General features: G+C 50.2%; 1 protein-coding gene across 1 annotated transcript in view; it reads left to right on the plus strand.

Annotated features, from left to right (window-relative positions):
* The window catches only part of RYR1 (ryanodine receptor 1), a 115,833-nt gene that overhangs the window by 16,563 nt on the left and 79,233 nt on the right, over positions 1 to 20,037 (plus strand). Inside the window, 22 exon segments of the mRNA XM_083369446.1 lie at positions 708 to 782; positions 2,453 to 2,531; positions 4,154 to 4,266; positions 5,054 to 5,147; positions 5,360 to 5,456; positions 6,063 to 6,137; positions 6,516 to 6,672; positions 7,199 to 7,363; positions 8,308 to 8,429; positions 8,530 to 8,716; positions 9,632 to 9,767; positions 10,423 to 10,518; positions 11,256 to 11,374; positions 12,126 to 12,259; positions 12,789 to 13,030; positions 13,757 to 13,949; positions 15,914 to 16,130; positions 17,089 to 17,193; positions 17,615 to 17,718; positions 18,537 to 18,620; positions 18,713 to 18,872; positions 19,750 to 19,897. Coding sequence (XP_083225572.1) covers positions 708 to 782; positions 2,453 to 2,531; positions 4,154 to 4,266; positions 5,054 to 5,147; positions 5,360 to 5,456; positions 6,063 to 6,137; positions 6,516 to 6,672; positions 7,199 to 7,363; positions 8,308 to 8,429; positions 8,530 to 8,716; positions 9,632 to 9,767; positions 10,423 to 10,518; positions 11,256 to 11,374; positions 12,126 to 12,259; positions 12,789 to 13,030; positions 13,757 to 13,949; positions 15,914 to 16,130; positions 17,089 to 17,193; positions 17,615 to 17,718; positions 18,537 to 18,620; positions 18,713 to 18,872; positions 19,750 to 19,897 — 2,902 coding nt within the window.

Here is a 20,037-nt window from a genome sequence, read left to right on the forward strand (position 1 = left end):
CTGAGAATCTCAGTAGACATTTGAGCTTTAACTGAGCTTTGGCATTACATGGGTAACATCTGTTTTCCAGGCTCCTGAGAAGTGCAGTAGGTCTGCCTGAGTCAAATATAAGTCATTGCGCTCTTTACTACACCGTAACATAGACCCGGGCGCTCTACGGCCTGTGGGCCACATCCGGCGCTTTGGCTGTCCCTGTCCTGCCCAGGGCAGTGGTGGCCCTCTTGGTTCGGCCCTTCGCGATGGTCCCAGTTTCACATGTGGCCCATTGTGAAAATTAACATGTTGAGTTGAAGCAGTCACACTATCTGTTCAATCTTGGCCGATCTTAGAAAGCTAAGCGGGGTCAGTTCTGGTCAGTAACTTGGACGGGAGATCAGCAAGATCTCAAAAAAACAAACAAACCAATGGAAAAGTATACTATTGCCAAGAGAACAACATGAACCTCCATGAACAAATCAAGGATCAAGCTTGACTAAGAGATTGTTGCCTTCTTGCCTTTCGGTTAGTAGGTTTCAATCCCACCTCTGAATGTTTCGTTAACCACAAGGTGTAGAATCTTGTCCATAAATGCAAAAAGCCAAAAACTGGCAATGATTGTTGTGGGAATGGTGCATGGATCTGAGTGAGCTCAGGTTGAACCTTCCACAGGTAAGGCTGTCAAATGCCCTGAGTGATTTGGATTTATCTTTTGCCTTGTCATCCTCCAGTCCTCACAAGGTGGTGGACACCGGACTCTCCTTTATGGACACGCTATTCTTCTCCGGCATTCCCACAGCGGCATGGTAAGAGGGAATGGAATTTAAGGAAGCTGCGGATTCAGACATGGGGACAGGGGAGGGAGCTTCAACACAGGGCAAGGTGACTCTACATTTGGCCCAACTGAGTGGCGCTGGCACACAGTGGCACCCAGGACCTTTTTTTGGGTCAAAGCCAAGCAGGTTTATTTTCAAACGCTGAGTCATCTGTTCTCTACTAAGGGGAGTAGAAATTGCAAGGAATCTCGAAGGAAGGCTTGGGAGTTGGGATGTCGTTCTCGGCCAAGTAAACGTCAAGGTTTGAAAAGGCTGGGAGATATTCTGGAGGCCACATTGAAGTTCTAAGTAAAGAAGCTGAGGTCATCTGAGGTCATCTGTTCCTTGCCTTCTGTGTCAATGTTCCTAGGAGAGCCATAGCTACGGGGTAGGTTCACTACCCCACCAAGTCGGCCAAGCAGGTATTCGCATTGGCTGGAATTACTTGCTTGAGATGTCCCGTTGCTACCACTTTCATTCGATAGCCCAGAATGAATTGATTGCTGGCTGACATTGCAATCAACCCCTTAGCATTAACTCCCTGGATCAGGCCTAACCTATCTTCTCAGAAGCTTCTGCCTCTAAGTGGTGGCTCAGCGTCTGATCTGACTCTTTTCCAATTATCTTTCGGGTTTTCAAAGGCGACAGTGGTTCAGGAAGACCGCAGAGATGATGTTGGAAGGACCAAATCTTAATACACCCTGGATCCAGGTTCCAGATCAATTTGGAGTAAAAAAAATAATTAGAATTCCCATCAGCCTAATTTGCTTGACGTTTAACAGAATAATGGGGAATAAGTGAAGGCTTCAGTCATGCAAAGAGGAGCAGAAGTGGGACATTGAAGGGGGAATGTTTAGTACCAAAGTTCGCAGACCAGGAATAAACAGCTAATGTTGATTAAGTCAAAAGCGGAAATCCTCTCTTTTTAAATTTATTTTCATCCTACCTTTATTAATTTATAAACAACTCAAGGCAGCAAACAGACATAACGCTCCATCCCTCCTGTTTTTGAACCCTGGTTAGAGGTTCGCCACCGCAAAACCCTACTATAGTGTTTCTCAACCTTGCCAATTTTAAGACAGGCACATTTCAACATGCTGCCTGGGGAATTCTGGGAGTTGAAGTCCACTCATCTTAAAGTGGCCAGGGTTGATCTAAAGGCTGTCTAAACTCAGCTGTATATTACCAGAACAATCTCAGTCTAGATTTCTGTGTCTGAAACATGTTGCAGCAACAAGCTCCCCACACCTGTGGCCAGTCGTCACATCGTCTAGGCCAGGGGTAGGCAACTTCGGCTCTTTTATGACTCGTGGACTTCAACTCCCAGAATTCCTGAGCCAGCCACGCTGAGGGAAAAGGGAGAGGTTTCCAAGCTGAGCCAGGCTGGTTCAGGAATTCTGGGAGTTGAAGTCCACGAGTCATAAAAGAGCCAAGGTTGCCTACCCCTGATCTAGACCAAGGGTGTCTAACTTCAGCAACTTTAAGACCTGTGGAGTTCAACTCCCACAATTCTGGGGAATTCTGGGAGTTGAAGTCCACAAGTCTTAAAGTTGCTAAGATTTGACATTCCGGGTCTAGATTGTTTTTTTGCACTGATTCTGTATTTGGGATAAGCCAGGAATCCTGGCTTATTTGGAACTTTTCTCCTTCCCAATGTTCAGTATTTAAGCTGCTTGACCACATCGCGTTCCTTGACGGATAAACTCGCTTTTGACGTGGGCCTTCAAGAAGATGCTTCAGGTATGTGGTGTGGCTGAGCCCTCAAGGGAACAATTGGAGGCCTGATGGTTTAATTCAGAGGTCCCCAACCCTTGGTACCATGGACCAGCACCAGTTCCACAAACCAGTCCATGGAAAAACCTCTCTCCACGGAACTGGTCCCTGGTGCCCAAAAGGTTGAGGGCCACTGGTTTAATTGGTTTTCTTACAGGATGGAGAGGGTTGAACTAGATCAGAGTTTCCCATGTTTTCTGCGTTGGCGGCCTGATGGGAAAGGGAGGGGTAGGTGGCTTTATGTACACATGCGCACACACAAACGGGGCCACAAGCACATGCGTGAGCGGGGCTGCAAGTCCCCGCATGATGCAAACAGGGCCATGAGCACCCGTGTGACGCTTACACCAATGCTAGTGCACAGGCAATGCTCATGGCAAAGCCAGGCGTGAAGGAGGGGGTGAGTACACGTTCCCAGTAGTGGGCCATGGCCCATACGTTGGGTACCCCTGGACTACATGACCTTTGAGGTCCCTTACAGCATCTATGGCAGAGGTCCCCACCAGGGATCACCGGTTCCGTGGAGAGAGGTTTTTCCATGGACCAGAGGGGGCCTGGTTTTGTGTGCTGCCTGCATTTCGCAGATGGGGCTTTGCTTATTTGTGTGGACTGGTTGCTGGCATGCCGTGGGCCGGCACTGGTCCACGGACCAGGGGTTGGGGACCCCGATCTATAGGATGCTTCAAAGGGATGGGGAGAATTTACGTATCAGACTCTACATAGGACTATTCCAATTATTCTGTGTACTTTGGGTTACATTTTTTATTTATTTACATTTGCTTATACTTCTTATGCGCTATTTATGCTTTGGGCAGTGTACAATTTATGCCTTGTTGTTTCTTGTTCCCATTTTCTTATCATCCTCATTAGCAAACTACCCAGGTACAGATAGCCCTTGACTTGCAACTATTCGTTTAGTGAGTTTTTAAGGTTATGACAGCACTGGAAAAAAACGGGGACTTACAGCCAGTCTTCACACTTACGACCATTGCAGCATCCTCGGGTGCTGTGACCGCCGTGTGCGGCCTTCTCAGCCAGCTTCCGATAAGCAAAATTGGATTTGCTTAACGACTGGGTGGTTCGCTTAACGACCGTGGCAAAAAAAACAGGTAGTCAAATTGGGCACGGCTCACTTAACAACCACCTTGCTCAGCGATGGGAATTTTGCTCCCTGTTGTCGTAAGTTGAGGACAACCTGTAACTGAAACCGGGTGCGAAGTAGAAGCAGAGTTTTGTGGTCTGCATGAGTTCCGTATTCTATAAATTGCATTCCCTAGCAAGCCCTCTCCCCCCCCTTGCATAATTTGCATAATTGGCTTGATCTAATTTCCTTCTCCTTTGGACAAGGAGTTATCAGCTGTGTGGGATGCTAGAGCATGATTGACTATCACATAGATGCCCTCTTCTCCTCGCCTTCCGAAACCGCCGGGCGTTGCCTCTCCCGTTTCTCTTCTGATAGGCTGGACTACAATGCCCATCATTGTAGGGTGACCCGGGGAAGGGCTGCTGCATGGCTGGGCAGAGAACTGTGCTTGAATTCTTGGCCGCCATCTTGGTAGCTGTCCACGATTCTTCCTTCTCGTCCGCAGGGGAAGCCTGTTGGTGGACCATCCACCCTGCCTCAAAGCAGCGGTCGGAAGGGGAGAAAGTGCGCGTCGGGGACGACCTCATCCTCGTCAGTGTCTCCTCTGAGCGGTATCTGGTGCGTGTCCCAGTTTGGTGGTGGTGGTGGTGGTGCCTTCAAGGCAGGTGTTCGGGTCGGGGATGAGAGCTTGTAGGCCAGTGTTTCTTGGCAACTTTTAAGATGTGTGGACTTCAACTCCCAGAATTCCAGGCGTCGAGGTCCACCTGAGGTAAAGTTGCTCAGGTTGAGAAACACAGGCCTCAAGAAAAGGGATTATGTATTTATTTATTACGTTTATCTCTAATTACCTTTGTTACTTTAGAAGTAACTGGAAATATCGAATATAGCTAATATTCCTTCCTACTCTTGTTTTCCTCACAATAACAACCCTTTGAGATGGGTTGGGCCAAGAGAGACAGAGAGATTGGGCCAAAGTCACCCAGTCGGCTTTCATGACTAAGGCAGAACTGGAATTTACTGTCTCTTGGTGAGTGGCCCAAAGTCACCCAGCCAGCTTACAGGCCTAAGGCAGAACTAGCATTCACCATCTCCTAGTGATTGGCCCAAACTCACCCAGCCGGCTTTCATGCCTAAGGCGGAACTAGAACTCACCGTCTCCTGGTGATTGGCCCAAACTCACTCAGCCGGTTTTCATGTCTAAGGCGGAACTAGAACTCACCATCTCCTGGTGACTAGGTCAGCATCTTAACCACAGTGAAAGACCATCTTCAGCATATGTTGAGGTTGCTTACTCGGAGAGACAAACACTTGGGCAAAATCTCCGCCTCTTGCACCAATTTCTTCTGCTGCTCTTTCCTTTTGGCCTGGCCTGACCATTGAGGCGGGTGGTCTTTGTCTTCTCCAGCACTTGTCCACCGCCAGTGGAGAACTTCAAGCCGATGCCTCCTTCATGCAAACCCTTTGGAACATGAACCCCATCAGCTCTGGCTGTGAGGAAGGTGCGTGGCATTTTTTTGCGGGATGGGGTGGGACTCCTTTGGCCTTCAAAGGTTTCAGATCACGTGGGAGTTTTTAGGTAAGGGTAGCCGATGCGTTGCAGAGGTGAACCTGTGCACTGGATGGGAACTGAGTTGACCTTGGGCCTTGCCCTGTTGCCATCTCAGCATCTGGAGATGGTTGTTTCCTCACTCTGCTGTCTCTTCTCTCCAAGGCTGTGTGACTGGTGGCCACGTCATGCGCCTCTTCCATGGCCATATGGATGAATGCCTCACCATCTCCACCACGGACCAGAATGAAGAGCAGCGCAGGTAGATCTCTTGAGTAGATCCAGAGATGCACACACAGACCTTAACAGGACAGAATAACAGAGTTGAATGAGACCTTGGAGATCTTTTAGTCCAGGGGTAGGCAACCTTGGCTCTTTTACGACTCATGGACTTCAACTCCCAGAATTCCTGAGCCAGCCACGCTGAGGGGAGAGTTTCCAAGCTGAGCCATGCTGGCTCAGTAATTCTGGGAGTTGAAGCCCACAAGTCATAAAAGAGCCAAGGTTGCCTACCCCTGTTCTAGTCCAACCCGCTGTTCAGGCTGGAAACCCTGTACCATTTCAGACAAATAGTTGTCCAATCTCTTCTTAAAAATCCCTCATGTTGGAGCAACCTAGAACTAAGGAGAAATTCCGGACGCTTAGAAAAACCTATCAGGGAATGACTTGCCTCCAGAAGTTGTGGGTGGAATTGAGCTGACTGAGGAATTCTGGGAGTTGAAGTCCACCAGTCTTCAAGTTGCCAAGGTTGGAGACCCCTGCCATAAACCAAGAAGTCCCTTGGGAAACATTGCCTGCAGTGGACACAGACTCCTACTCAAGGATCTGGTAACTAAGTCCCATTCCTTTTTAAATCTTTCTTCTGCAGGGTGGTGAACTATGAAGGAGGAGCCGTCTGTTCGCAGGCCCGATCGCTCTGGCGCCTGGAGCCCCTGCGGATCAGGTAGGCTGGTTTTTCCATGCTTTCGTCTTCCATCTTCTCCTTGGCCTTGGACCTTTCAACATTCTTCGCTAAATTGACTTCTGTGAAGCTTCTTACGCCAAGCTGACGTTTGTTTGCTTGGGCAGAACAGAAAATTAAATGTGACAGGGAACAGGCTGGTCTGTATCCATGTTGTACTAAATCGTGATTTATCCATGGCTTATGGGATCAACTACCTTTAGAAGAGAATATTTCCATTTTTGGAAGCCATCTTCACTGGGACTACCATGACGTGCTAAGCCATAAACAGGGAGATAACTAACCATCTTCGTCCCAAGCTAAACCAAACCGAACAACATCTTTCTTATGGTTAAACCTGGGATTCCTTTTGTCCTACAGCTGGAGTGGTAGCCACATGAAATGGGGTCAACCGTTTCGCGTCCGTCATGTCACAACGGGGCGCTACTTGGCCCTGACTGAGGATAAAGGGCTGGTTGTGGTGGATGCTGAGAAGGCCAACACCAAAGCGACGTCATTCTGCTTCCGCGTCTCAAAGGTGAGAGGTCACCTCAGGTTAAGGGCTGATCCTGCCCAGAAGGGCCGTCTAAAGAATGGGAACTTCTACGCTTCCCTTGGAGAGGTTGAAAGTGGCCCAAAGGCTATGCTGGAAAGCAACATTTCTCTACTATGCTGACCTCCAGAGGTGTGGACCAACTCCCAGAATTCCTCAAGCAGCACACACTCTGCAGAGAATTCTGGAACTTTCGAGTCCACACGTCTGGAATTGCCCAGATTGAGAAACTCGAATGTTAAGTTTTTCAGAAGTGGAGTGCTCGGTGCTCTCTCAGCTGGGTTGTTTGCTTGCAGACATCCCATTACCCAACTAGGTAATTTCATCAGGGGCCTGTAGTGAGTGGGTGGAGCCCCCCCCTGCATTTGTGTTTTAAATAGCTCCAAAGTTTGGAACAGTTTAGGGGATTTCACTGGAAAGGCATTGGCCTTTTAGCAATGATCCGGTTTCATTGGATCTTCACGTGTGAATCGGGTCTTTCGTGCCTGACACCTCTTTCTTTCTCTTTCAGGAAAAGGTGGACGTGGCCCCCAAACGAGACGTGGAAGGCATGGGCTCCCCGGACATCAAATACGGAGAGTCCATGTGCTTCGTGCAACACGTGGACAGTGCTCTCTGGGTGACCTATGCAGCGGCCGACACCAAGGCGATGCGTCTGGGTTTGGTCAAGAGAAGGGTAAGTCTGGCCTTGTTTATTTATTAAATTCCCATGCCGCCCACCTCACCAATAAGGTGACTCCGGGCGGTGTACGAGCGCTCAAAAGATAAATACAAAAACAACAAAAATTTGGAAGAGTTGCATAAAAATTAGGATCCCGGGATGGACGGCGGGGTGCGTGGGTGGGGGTGGGGTGGTCTTCTTAACCCTTCAAACGGCGCCAGCAAAAGAGCGCCCCCATCAGGGCTCTAAATCAACCGGTAAAACGATCATGCCTCATTTAGGATCCTATTTTTTCCTAGGGCCTTTCTGGGACTCTAATGGCCAAAGTTCATGGAATCCTGAGGCAAGGACTAGGGTTGGGGTGTTTAATGAGGACTAGAAACCCTATTCTGTTCTGTTCTGTTCTGTTCTATTCCAATTCCAATTCCAATTCCAATTCCAATTCCAATTCCTATATTTCTATTCTTATTCCACTCTATTCCATCCCAACCCAGCCCATTCACCCCATCCCAACCAACCCAACCCAACCCGTCCATCCCAACCCAACCCATCATCCCAACTATCCCATCCCAACCCATCCCAACCCAACCCAACCCATCATCCTGACCCATCCCAGGATTTAAGGCCCTTCCTTAAAGGGACTTTCCTCTCCTACCCAAGTAGCCATACAGGGAATTGCTGATCTTGACTGGCTCAGCCTATATCTGAGCATTCTCCTGGCTGGCTTTGGCTGGCAGCTTTTATGAGGCCAAATACAATCAGATTGGGTCTTGCCAATCAGCTGACCCTTTTGCAACAATGGCCCAGATGCTCCTGGATCAGAGTCCAGTGCTAGATTGCCGGGTCATCGTTGTGCATCGTTCATGGAGCTGAAGGAGCAGGGAGTGGGCTACCTCCAAGGTTCTTTCTAGGCTTAGGAGTCTCTGAGCTTTCCCTAAGGCCTCTCTTCCCATCCACAGGCCATCTTGCACCAGGAGGGCCACATGGACGATGCCCTCTCGCTCACCCGCTGCCAACGTGAGCAGTCCCAAGCCGCCCGGATGATCTACAGCACTTCTGGGCTTTATAACCAGTTCATCAAGTAAGCCTCGTCTGGGTCCTTTTCTCCGGGATCACCAGGAACTAGCTGCTTGGGAGCTGTTGTCAAGTTTCTCTTGACTTCTGCTTTCTCCGTCCTCTAGAGGGCTGGACACCCTGATCGGGAAGGCCAAGTCGAGCACTCCGGCGACTCTTCCCATTGAAGGGATGATCCTCAGCTTGCAGGATCTGATCAACTACTTCCAGCACCCCGAGGAAGAACTCCGGCACGAAGAGAAGCAGACCAAACTCCGCTCCCTAAAGAACAGGCAGAACCTCTTCCAGGAGGAGGTGAGCGAGTCGTACTCAATTCAGGGCGACTAAAAAGCAGGTTAGGCATCCTATAGGCCACTCTATAGGATGCAGGAACTGGGTGTGGCTGGTCGAGAGAAAAGAAGGGCGTGGGTGGGGTGGACATGATAGCAGTCTTCCAATTTTTGGGGGGGGGGTTTGCCACAAAGAGGGGGGGGGTCAACCTCCAAAGAACCAGAAGGCAAAACAAGAAGCAACGGATGGAAACTAATCAAGGAGAGAAGCTACCTGGAATTAAAGGGAAACTTCCTAACAGGGAGGACAATTAACCAGTGGAACAACCTGCCTCCAGAAGTTGCAGGTGTTTCATCACCGGAGGCTTTCAAGAAGAGACTGGACAGCCGTCTGTCTGGAATGGTCTAGGGCAGGGATAGGCCACCTTGGCTCTTTTATGACTTCTGGACTTCAACTCCCAGAATTCCTGAGCCAGCCATGCTGAGGGGAAAGGGAGAGGTTTCCAAGCTGAGCCATACTGGCTTAGGAATTCTGGGAGTTGAAGTCCAGGAGTCATAAAAGAGCCAAGGTGGCCTATCCCTGGTCTAGGGTCTCCTGCTTGAGTAGGGGATTGGACTAGAAGACCTCCAAGGTCCCTTCTAGCTGTATTCTGACTGGCTGGCTGACTGACTGACTGATTGATTGATAGATTTTTTTCATGGCTTATCTACCAGCATCCCAAGGTCTGTTTCTTCTCCTGGGGATGTCTGGATATAAGTTAAGGTCTACAAACACAGCCAGGATGTGGCTCTTATTGCTTAAAACAAATTAGAGTACAGTTGAGTATAGTTGCTTGTCCTATCGTGTCAGGCACTCTGCTGCTGTTCAGACATGAAGTTAAGACAGGTGAGTCGGGGGGGGGGGCAGCTTTTGGCCTTAAGGGGATCTGCTCTTTTGCAGGGCATGATCACCCTCGTTCTGAACTGCATCGACCGCCTCAACATGTACAGCACAGCTGCCCACTTTGCTGAGTTCGCTGGAGAGGACGCGGCCGAGTCTTGGAAAGAGATTGTGAATTTGCTGTATGAACTGTTAGGTGGGTTGAGTCGAGGAGACGATCCTGGTACATTTGGGTGACCAGCAACCGTGTTTTGAACACAAATGCTGTCTCTTGAGTTTGTCGGAATCTCATGGCGGAGAGCACGGCCCTGCAAATTACTTGTGGTTTACTTGCTACTTTTACAAAGCACACCTCTGATATCAGCTTTGTGGGATCCACAGAGGGGGGACTGCTGTGTGCTTAGCCTAGAAAAAAAAATAGGTGGTTGTGGGTGCAGAAAGCAGACCAGTTTCATGGAGTCCATGGTGGTTTGCTTGCAGATGTTTCATGACCCAAGTAGTAACATCATCAGTGCTAGAAAAGAGTGTGGTTTGTTGGGAGGAGGAGGAGGAGGTGGTGGTGGAGGATTATTGGGGGATTCTTGGTGTTCCCTGAGCTTGGAGATTTACTTGTAGACATTGCATGACCCAACTAGGTTACAACATCAGTGCTGGTGGGACAATAAATTCCGCTCTACTTTACAATGACTGGGGAATTCTGGGAGTTGAAATCCATACATTGTCCAGTTGCCAAGGTGGAGAAACGCCGTGTAGGTCCTTCGGAGGACAAGCTAACTGACAGGCAAATGACTTAACGCTATCATGGAGATGAACCAAGGGCATAACCACCATCTTGCCTTCCTACCTTGCAGCCTCGCTCATCCGTGGGAACCGTTCCAACTGTGCCCTTTTTTCCAACAACCTGGACTGGCTGGTCAGCAAACTGGACCGACTGGAGGCGTCCTCTGGTGAGCGGAGGGGGAAATCACAAGTTTGGGGGGCTTCCTAACCCACCACCCCCAGGCAGTTAAGGGGGCTGGGCTGCTTCAGAGTCTCCCTGAAACCACTAGGTCTGCTGTTCCTGGACAACGGACCACCTTGTCAGGATAAGGAGTTGTTTTCATATCCAGTGCCTGCTCTGGTTACAGGCCATCCTCGACTTAAAACGATTCGTTTAGTGATCGTTTGAAGTTGCAGCCACTTGGAAAAAAATGACTTGTGGCCATTTCTCACACTTAACGACCGTTGCATCATCCCTGTGGTCACGTGATCAAAATTGAGGTGCTGGCTCATATTTATGACGGTTGCAGCGTCCCCGGGGCCATGTGATCCCCTTTTGCAACCTTCTGACAAGCAGAGTCAATGGGGAAGAAGCCAGATTCATTTAACAGCCGTGTTACTCACTTAACAGCTGAGTGATTCACTTAGCAACCGTGGCAGGAAAGGTCGTAAAAATGGGTCAAAATTGACTTAACAGCTGTTTTGCCTAGCAGTGGAAATTTTCGGGTTGGTTGTGGTCGTAAGTCGAGAACCACCTCAATTCCACCTGGTTTAGTGATTTTTCTGGATTTGCACAATGCAGTTTGCAGCCGTTTTAAGCCCAGAGAAGAACTAATCAGTCTTAATTAAATATGAGACTGCAGGGCAGGGAGAGGGTGAAAACAGGCTCCTTCATCGCGTTCTTCTCCTTAATCATATTCTTCAGGCATTTTGGAGGTGTTATATTGTGTCCTCATTGAAAGCCCGGAAGTCCTGAATATCATACAGGAAAACCACATCAAGTCCATCATCTCCCTCCTGGACAAACATGGACGCAACCACAAGGTGGGTCCTGATCATGGCTGGCTCAGGAATTCTGGGAGCTGAAGTCCACAGAGTGTCAAGTTGCATAGTTGCTCGCCCCTGCCTTAATTCTGCTCTATAGAGTAGTTGCTTTCCTTCTCAGCGTATCATGAGGATGAAATTCATTCTCATGCCTCATTTAGGACCCTATTTTTTTCCTAGGGCCTTTCTGGGACTCTAATGGCCAAAGTTCATGGAATCCTGAGGCAAGGACTAGGGTTAGGATGTTTAATGAGGACTAGGAACCCTCTTCTCTTCTCTTCTCTTCTCTTCTCTTCTCTTCTCTTCTCTTCTCTTCTCTTCTCTTCTCTTCTCTTTCCTATTCCTAATCCTATTCCTATTCCTATTCCTATATTTCTATTCTTATTCCACTCTATTCATCCCACCCCACCCCATCCCAACCCAACCCATCATCCCATCCCATCCCAACTCATCTCAACCCAACCCAACCCATCATCCCATCCCAACCCAACCCATCATCCCATCCCAACCCAACCCATCCCATCATCCCATCCCAACCCATCCCAACCCACCCCACCCCATCATTCCATCCCAACCCAACCCACCCCATCATCCCATCCCAACCCATCCCAACCCAACCCATCATCCCATCCCAACTCATCCCAACCCAACCCAATCCATCCCAACCAACCCAACCCAACCCATCATCCCAACCCATCCCATCCCAACTGAACCCAACCTAACTTTGACTCCTCCCTCCTTCCCTTTGCAGGTGCTGGATGTTCTCTGCTCTCTGTGTGTTTGCAACGGTGTGGCCGTCCGCTCCAATCAAAACCTGATCACTGAAAACTTGCTGCCAGGGAGAGATTTGCTGTTGCAAACAAAGCTGATCAATCACGTCACCAGGTTGCTGCTTTCTCATCTTTGATGTCCCCCTGCTGGGGGTCTCCGGGGATTGGGCTGGAGTCAAAGAGGAGAAAGACACATCAAGGATAGACTGGGGGGTATACAGTGGAGCTGAGGTGGAAACTTGTCTTTAATCTACTGTATTATATAAGCCCAAATATAAGCCCTGACTGGAAAATAAGCCCTAATGCGTATTTTAGAAGAAAAATTAATATAAGACCTGGTCTTATTTTTGGGAATGCATGGGTAGTATCCACCTCCGGGATGGCACCCCGCCCCCCACCCCCAATCTGGACCCCAGGCCAAACAGCAGAGCTTTTAACTTTTTATTTTTCACCTGCTTTTAGGATATGTAAGCTCCCACAGTCACCTTGTAGGGGAGACAAGGCAATGAATGAAATCAATGACTAAATGCTGCTTGGCTTTTTGGAGACCCATCCAGGGTCAAGTTTCCCCCCCCTCCCCAGTGTTCTTGGTTTTCCACGCTGATCCTTTCTGTTCCCTGTCCTGCCTTCTCGTCCCTTTGCAGCATACGCCCCAACATCTTCCTGGGCACCCACGAAGGATCCACCCAGTACAAGAAGTGGTATTACGAGCTGATTGTGGATTCGGTGGAGCCTTTTGTGACCGCCCAGGCCACACACTTGCGAGTTGGCTGGGCCATGGCGGAAGGTTATAGCCCCTATCCAGGGGGCGGAGAAGGCTGGGGTGGCAACGGCGTGGGGGATGACCTTTATTCTTTCGGCTTTGATGGTGTCCAGCTTTGGTCAGGTAAGCTTCCTGCATCCATGGCTGATCCTCAGGGCAAATGGAGGGAGAGAGAGAGGGGGGGAGGGAGGGGGAGGGAGGGAGGGAGAGAGAGAGGGAGAGAGAGACAGACAGAGAGAGAGAGAGAGAGAGAGAGAGAGAGAGAGAGAGAGAGAGAGAGAGAGGAACACACACACACAAAGAGAGAGACAGAGAAACAGACAGACAGAGAGACAGAGAGACAGAGAAAGAGAGAGAGAAACACAGAGAGAGAGAAAGAGAAAGAGAGAGAGAGAAACACACAGAGAGACAGACAGAGAAAGAGAGACAAAGAGAAAGACACACACACACACACACACACACACACACACACACACACACGTGTCAAATAGTGGCCCAAGGACACTTGGAGAGTCAAGAAAGTCCAGTTGGTAGACGCAGCTGTGTGGACGCATCCTCCTCAGATGCTCCAACTGTGGCCTTCTCTCCTTAAGTTGCCAGAAGACCAACTTCTTAATGGACGCTCCTCAACCCTCACAGATAAATTATATAAATTATAAGGAATAGGAGGCAGCGGTCCAATTTGTAGGACCATTACAGCTGACCGAACTCAGCCCTGACCTCACGGACCAGGTAGCAGAAATCTTTTCCAAGATGTCTTAAGCGCACCTCCCTGTCTCAGCTTTGGCTCTTCCCCACGTTCTTCTTCTCGGGGTGATTTCCCTCTTGTCTCCTTTCCGCTTGGCTCAGGCCGCGTGGCTCGGGCAGTGGCGTCCCCCGGGCAGCACATGCTGGGGGCGGACGATGTGGTGAGCTGCTGCCTCGACTTGAGCGTGCCCAGCATCTCTTTCCGCATCAACGGCTTCCCGGTGCAAGGCATGTTTGAGGACTTCAACCTCGACGGCCTTTTCTTCCCCGTGATCAGCTTCTCTGCCGGCATCAAGTAAGCTCCACCCCGACAGACGGAAAAGGAGAGCCACAGGCAGGCCTTGACTTGCAACCGTTCACTTAGTGACTGTTCAAAGTTACGGTACTGAAAAAAAGGGACCTAACGACCATTCCCCACACTTAGAACTGTGGCAGCCATCCCCCACGGTCTCGTGTTCAAAATTCAGACATTTCACTACAGCTAATCCTTGGACGCGGTGGCTCAGTGGGTTAGGATGCTGAGCTTGTCAATCACAAGGTCGGCAGTTTGGTGGGTCGAATCCCAAGTGCCGCATAACAGAGTGAGCGCCTGTTACTCGTCCCAGCTTCTGCCAACCTAGCAGTTCAAAAGCACGTAAAAATGCAAGCCAAAAAATAGGGACCACTACGGTGGGAAGGTAACAGCGTTCCGTGCGCCTTTGGCGTCTAGTCATGCCGGCCACATGACCACAGAGACGTCCTTGGACAAGCGCTGGCTCTTCGGCTTTGAAACGGAGATGAGCACCGGTCCCTAGAGTCGGAAACGACTAGCACACATGTGCGGGGGAACCTTTACCTTTAATCCTTGGGTGGGACTGAAACTGTCAATTGATGTCGTCATTAAGTCGTCCCTGATTTCCTGACCTTTTTGCCACAGTTGTTAAGCAAATCACTGCGGTTGTTAAGTGGATCATGCAGTTATGTAAGTGAATCTGGCCTTCCCAATGACTTCGCTTGTCGGACGGCAGCGAGGAAGCTCATAAATGGCCACCACGTGACCCCAGGATGCTGCAATCGCCATTAAATACACGTTGGGTGCCAAACAAAACAAAAGTTTTGATCGGATGACCGTGTGGAGACAGGGCGACGGTTGTAAATGTGAGGAGCGGGCATCATCTATTTTTGTCAGCCCCGTTGCAACTTCAATGGTTGTTAAATGAATACAGGTAGTCCTCAATGACCATAGTTGAGCCCAAACTTTCAGTTGCTGAGTGAAACAATTGTTAAGTGAGTTTGCCCCATTTTGCAACCTTTCTCGCCACAGTTATTCAGCGAATCCCTGTCATTGTTAAACTAGTCAAACGGTTGTTAGGTGAATCTGGCTTCCTTTGGTTTTGCTTGTCAGAAGGTCGCAAAAGGAGATCACGTGACACCGGGGCACTGCAACCGTCCTAAATAGGAGTCACCGAATATCTGAAGTTTGATCATGCCACCACGGGGATGATGCAATGGCCATAAGTGTGAAAAATGGTCATGAGTCACATTTTTCAGTGTCATCGTAACTTGGAACGGTCGCTAAATGAACTGTTGTAAGTTGTTGCAAGTCAAGGACGATCTGTAGCTGTAAATCAAGGACTCCTTATGTGTGACTGAGTCAGTTGCTTCATATCAGCCCCTCCAACATCGCAGAACAAAATCAGAAAAAGCTCCTTTTGAGCAGAGCTCCCCAGAGGGAAGATGTTCTGTACCAGCCTGCTACCGGCCCTGCAGAAAAGGCAGGGACAACCCCTTTACAAACGGCAAGAGGCTGGAATTAAGCCTGCCAAATTTATTAACATAAAACAGAGCAAAACAAGACACCAACCATGAAACAGGAGCTATGAAACAGGAGCTATTCAAGCGGTTGCCTTCAGCAAACCAGCCCTCCCACGCATTCCCCTTTTATACAGTTCAGGGCGTGGCTTCTCTCTGCCTCCTTCCGAGGTGCCCCATTGCCTTCCTCTGTTTACTCCTGATTGACTGCCTCCTGCGTCGGGCGTCCTTGAACAGGGCCAGCTGTGGGTCATCTTCATCCATGCTGTCAGGCTCACACAGCTGGGTCTCCGTCGTGACCAGGTGGGAGGGGCCTGGCTGAGGGCTCTCATCAGCAAGCTCTTCAACACCCTCCTCCTTCTCTGAGTCGTCCGACCCAACTGCCGAACCCACAGGCTGACCCTGAATCACAACAGAAGAGCCAGTCATCAATGAGCATCTACATTTCCCCCCCTTCCTCCCTGCCAGAGTCCGGTTCCTGCTGGGGGGGCGCCACGGAGAGTTCAAATTCCTGCCGCCCCCGGGCTACGCCCCCTGCTACGAGGGCGTCCTTCCCCGGGAGAAGATGCGCGTGGAGCCCATCAAGGAGTACAAGCAGGACATCAACGGCTTCCGGAACCTCCTTGGGCCGACCCAGTCCCTGTCGCACACCTCCTTCACCCCCTACCCGGTGGATACCATCCAGGTAGGCACCTCGGGCCTTCCCGGGCCAGAGAGCGTGGGAAGAAAAGGTGGGAAAGCGGAAGTGAGCAATTTTAGGGCTGGAGAGCAAAATCAGCCAGAAGGGTGACTGCTGCCAGGACTCATGGGCACTTTCACATTCTCCTTCCTTCCTTCCTCCCTCTCTCCCTTCCTCCCTTCCTCCCTTCCTTCCTTCCTTCCTCTGTTCTTGTTCTCCTTCCTCCCTCCCTCCCTCCCTCACTCCCTTCCTTCTCTCCCTCCTTCCTCCCTTCCTTTCTTCCTTCCTTCCTTCTTTCCGTCTTCCTTCCTTCCTTCCTTCCTCCCTCCCTCTCTCCCTTCCTCCCTTCCTTCCTTCTCTCCCTCCCTCCCTCCTTCCTCCCTTCCTTTCTTCCTTTCTTCCTTTCTTCCTTCTTTCCGTCTTCCTTCCTCCCTCCCTCCCTCCCTTCCTTTCCTTCCTGCCTGCCTGTTCTTGTTCTCCCTTCCTTCCACCCTCCCTCTCTCCCTTCCTTCCCTTCTTCCTTCACTCCCTCTTTCCTCCCTCCCTTCCTCCCTCCCTTCCTTCTCTCCCTCCTTCCTCCCTTCCTTTCTTCCTTCCTTCCTTCCTTCCTTCCTTCCTTCCTTCCTTCCTTCCTCTGTTCTTGTTCTCCTTCCTTCCTTCCTTCCTTCCTTCCTTCCTTCCTTCCTTCCTTCCTCTGTTCTTGTTCTCCTTCCTCCCTCCCTCCCTTCCTTTCCTTCCTTCCTGCCTGTTCTTGTTCTCCCTTCCTTCCACCCTCCCTCTCTCCCTTCCTTCCCTTCTTCCTTCTCTCCCTCCTTCCTCCCTTCCTTCCTTCCCTCCTTCCTTCCTTCCTTCCTTCCTTCCTTCCTTCCTTCCTGTTGTATGTTGAAGACTACATATATTTAAAAATCGCCTCTCAAAAGCCTCCGCTTCTCATTCTCATTTCTTTTTTTCGTTATCCCCGCAGATCGTATTGCCTCCACACCTTGAGAAGATCCGTGAGAAGTTGGCGGAGAACATCCACGAACTGTGGGCCCTCACTCGCATTGAGCAGGGATGGATATATGGGCCGGTGAGTTCTGCTCGCTGGGAACCAGATGTCCGACATTGCCACGTCTTTCTTAGTTGCAGCAAGAAAGATCGCGTAGTCTTAGGCGTCCTTAATAAGCCACCATGACGCCATGCCCCTCACGATGACATCACACAAGCGATGCAGGCTTTAGAGTTGTCCGTGGAGATTCTCGGTCATCCAGGTCACCATTATCCCAAAGGTGCTTTTTCACCAGGCAACTGGACTTTCCTGTTTTTCTTTGAAGACGTTTCGCTTCTCGCCCAAGAAGCTTCTTCAGCCTCGTGAAAAAGCATCTTTGGGAAGCTTTGTCGTTCCTGCCCTTTGTGTGACAAGAGATCATAGCTCGGGTGAGATCAGCAGCCTTTTCAGCTGCCAATGAAATTGCAACAAGCATCCCCGATCAACCGTTGTCTCCTCTCAGGTCCGCGATGACAACAAGCACCTGCACCCTTGTTTGCTGGATTTCCACAGCCTTCCCGAGCCGGAGCGCAATTACAACCTCCAGATGTCAGGAGAGACTCTCAAGTGAGTGGTGATGGGGGAATCCCTGGGAGATAACCTTGAAATGGGTCTGGATTTGCTGAGCCGTGACCTCCTCTATACTCTTTGGGTTGTGGCCAGTTTCAGCGATTGTGTGGACATTTACGTACAGGTTGCTTAGCCGTGAGAGCAGAAGAGTTTGGAAAGTGAAATGAAACCGAAAAAGACACAAGAAATGGAATGTCTCCATCAGTTCTGATGGAGTCCGTCTGACTCTGGGGGAAGCATAAAGGAAGTGTTGAGGTCCTTGGTGCTCTCTGAGCTGGGTTGTTTCCTTGAAGACCTTTCATGATCCATCTAGGAAACATCATCAGTGCGAGGAGGAGGAGGAGGAGGAGGAGGAGAACTGTGGGGTCCTTGGTGCTCTCTGAGCTGGGTTGTTTCCTTGAAGACGTTTCATCACCCAACTAGAGAACATCATCAGTTCTACAAGGGAGTGGGGTTTCCTTTCTGTGTGTACAGTATATTAGCGGCTTACCCAGTCGGGGTTTGTGGGAATGCTCTTGGAGATTTTTTGCTTAGCCTGTTTACCATTCGCTTCTTTGTCTGAGTTGCTAGTTCTTTGATTGGAGTACTGCTTGCTCCTTAATTGTTGGTCCAGTAGGAAACTGCAAAAGTAGTTGTTGTTTTTCCCCAATTCGTTGGATAACAATTTAGTTTTTCAACACATGGCAGATTTGAGGAACTGCCCTTGGGGCTTGAAGCACGTTGCGCCTTATGCGCTACCCAAGTGAGGAGAGGGCTGTGGCTTATCTCCCCAATTCCCCCTTGGAATTGTTACAATCTGACCTCTTCCTTTGCAGGACCTTGCTTGCTCTCGGCTGCCATGTGGGGATGGCGGATGAGAAAGCTGAAGAGAACCTCAAGAAAACCAAGCTACCTAAAACGTAACCGGTTTGGCTCCCCGTTGGTTGGGTGTGCAGAGGCTGATTTTTGGACTGCAGTGTCCTGAGTGTCCATATGGTTTCCTCCTTTGCAGGTACATGATGTCCAACGGCTACAAACCAGCACCCTTGGATCTCAACCACATCAAGCTCACTCCAGCCCAGAATACATTGGTGGACAAGCTGGCTGAGAATGGACACAATGTCTGGGCAAGGGATCGTGTCCAACAGGGCTGGACCTACAGCGTTGTGCAGGTGGGGGATTCCAGAGGAAAAGGTTTTCTATGGCAGCAGTCCCCAACCTTCCTAGCTGCCCGGCCCGGGGTGGGGTGGGGGAGGGGATAGTTCCCTGCGAATGGCAGGCGAGTGGACATGAGCGTGTGCAGGTCCATTTGTGTGAGTGGCGGGTGCACGCTCACACAAATAGAGGAGCGCTTTGCACACGTGCCTGCGTGCACCTGCTACTTGTGCAGCCCAGTTCCAAAGAGGCCGTGGCCCGAGAGTGGCCCGCTGCCCAGGGACTGGGAACCCCTGTTTTTATGGGGTCCCTAGGGACGCGGTGGCTCAGTGGGTTAGGATGCTGAGCTTGTCGATCAGAAGGTCGGCAGTTTGGCGGGTCGAATCTCGAGTGCCGCGTAGCAGAGCGAGCGCCTGTTACTCGTCCCAGCTTCTGCCAACCTAGCAGTTCGAAAGCACGTAAAAATGCAAGTAGAAAAATAGGGACCACTACGGTGGGAAGGTAACAGCGTTCCGTGCACCTTTGACGTCCAGTCATGCTGGCCACATGACCACGGAGACGTCCTCGGACAAGCGCTGGCTCTTCGGCTTTGAAACGGAGATGAGCACCGGCCCCTAGAGTCGGAAACGACTAGCACGCATGTGCGGGGGAACCTTGACCTTGACCTTTACCTATGGACTGATGGCTGAAAGCCACAAGCTGGCAGGGGAAGAGAGTAAAGGAAGGTGCAGTATGGGATGAGGGACCACAATGGTGTATCTGGTGAGGTACCACACACTTCCGGGTCATCTCTTCCACTCCTGCTGGCTTTCTAGTAAGATGTGTGTGGCTTTGTGATATGCTTCGTTAAACCGCTTTATGCTCATACACCTCCTGGGGCTGCGCATCTTGTAGGACATCAAAAACAAGCGTAACCCCCGGCTGGTGCCCTATCACCTCCTGGATGAGCGGACCAAGAAAACAAACCGGGACAGCTTGCGTGAAGCGGTGCGGACCCTCCTCGGCTACGGTTATAACATTGAACCCCCAGATCAGGAAGCTTGTGAGTGTCCTTCCGTTCTTCAGCCTCTGGTTTCCTTCATTCATGCTTTCATTACATTTATATGCCACCTATTTTGCCGTCAAGCAGCGCTGAGCAGCTGACAAACTTCATAAAGGCAGCAGTGCAAAACATTAAAACGT

The sequence above is a fragment of the Vipera ursinii genome, assembly GCF_947247035.1.
Source record: "Vipera ursinii genome assembly, chromosome: 9".
In the NCBI taxonomy this organism is placed as follows: Eukaryota; Metazoa; Chordata; class Lepidosauria; order Squamata; family Viperidae; genus Vipera; species Vipera ursinii.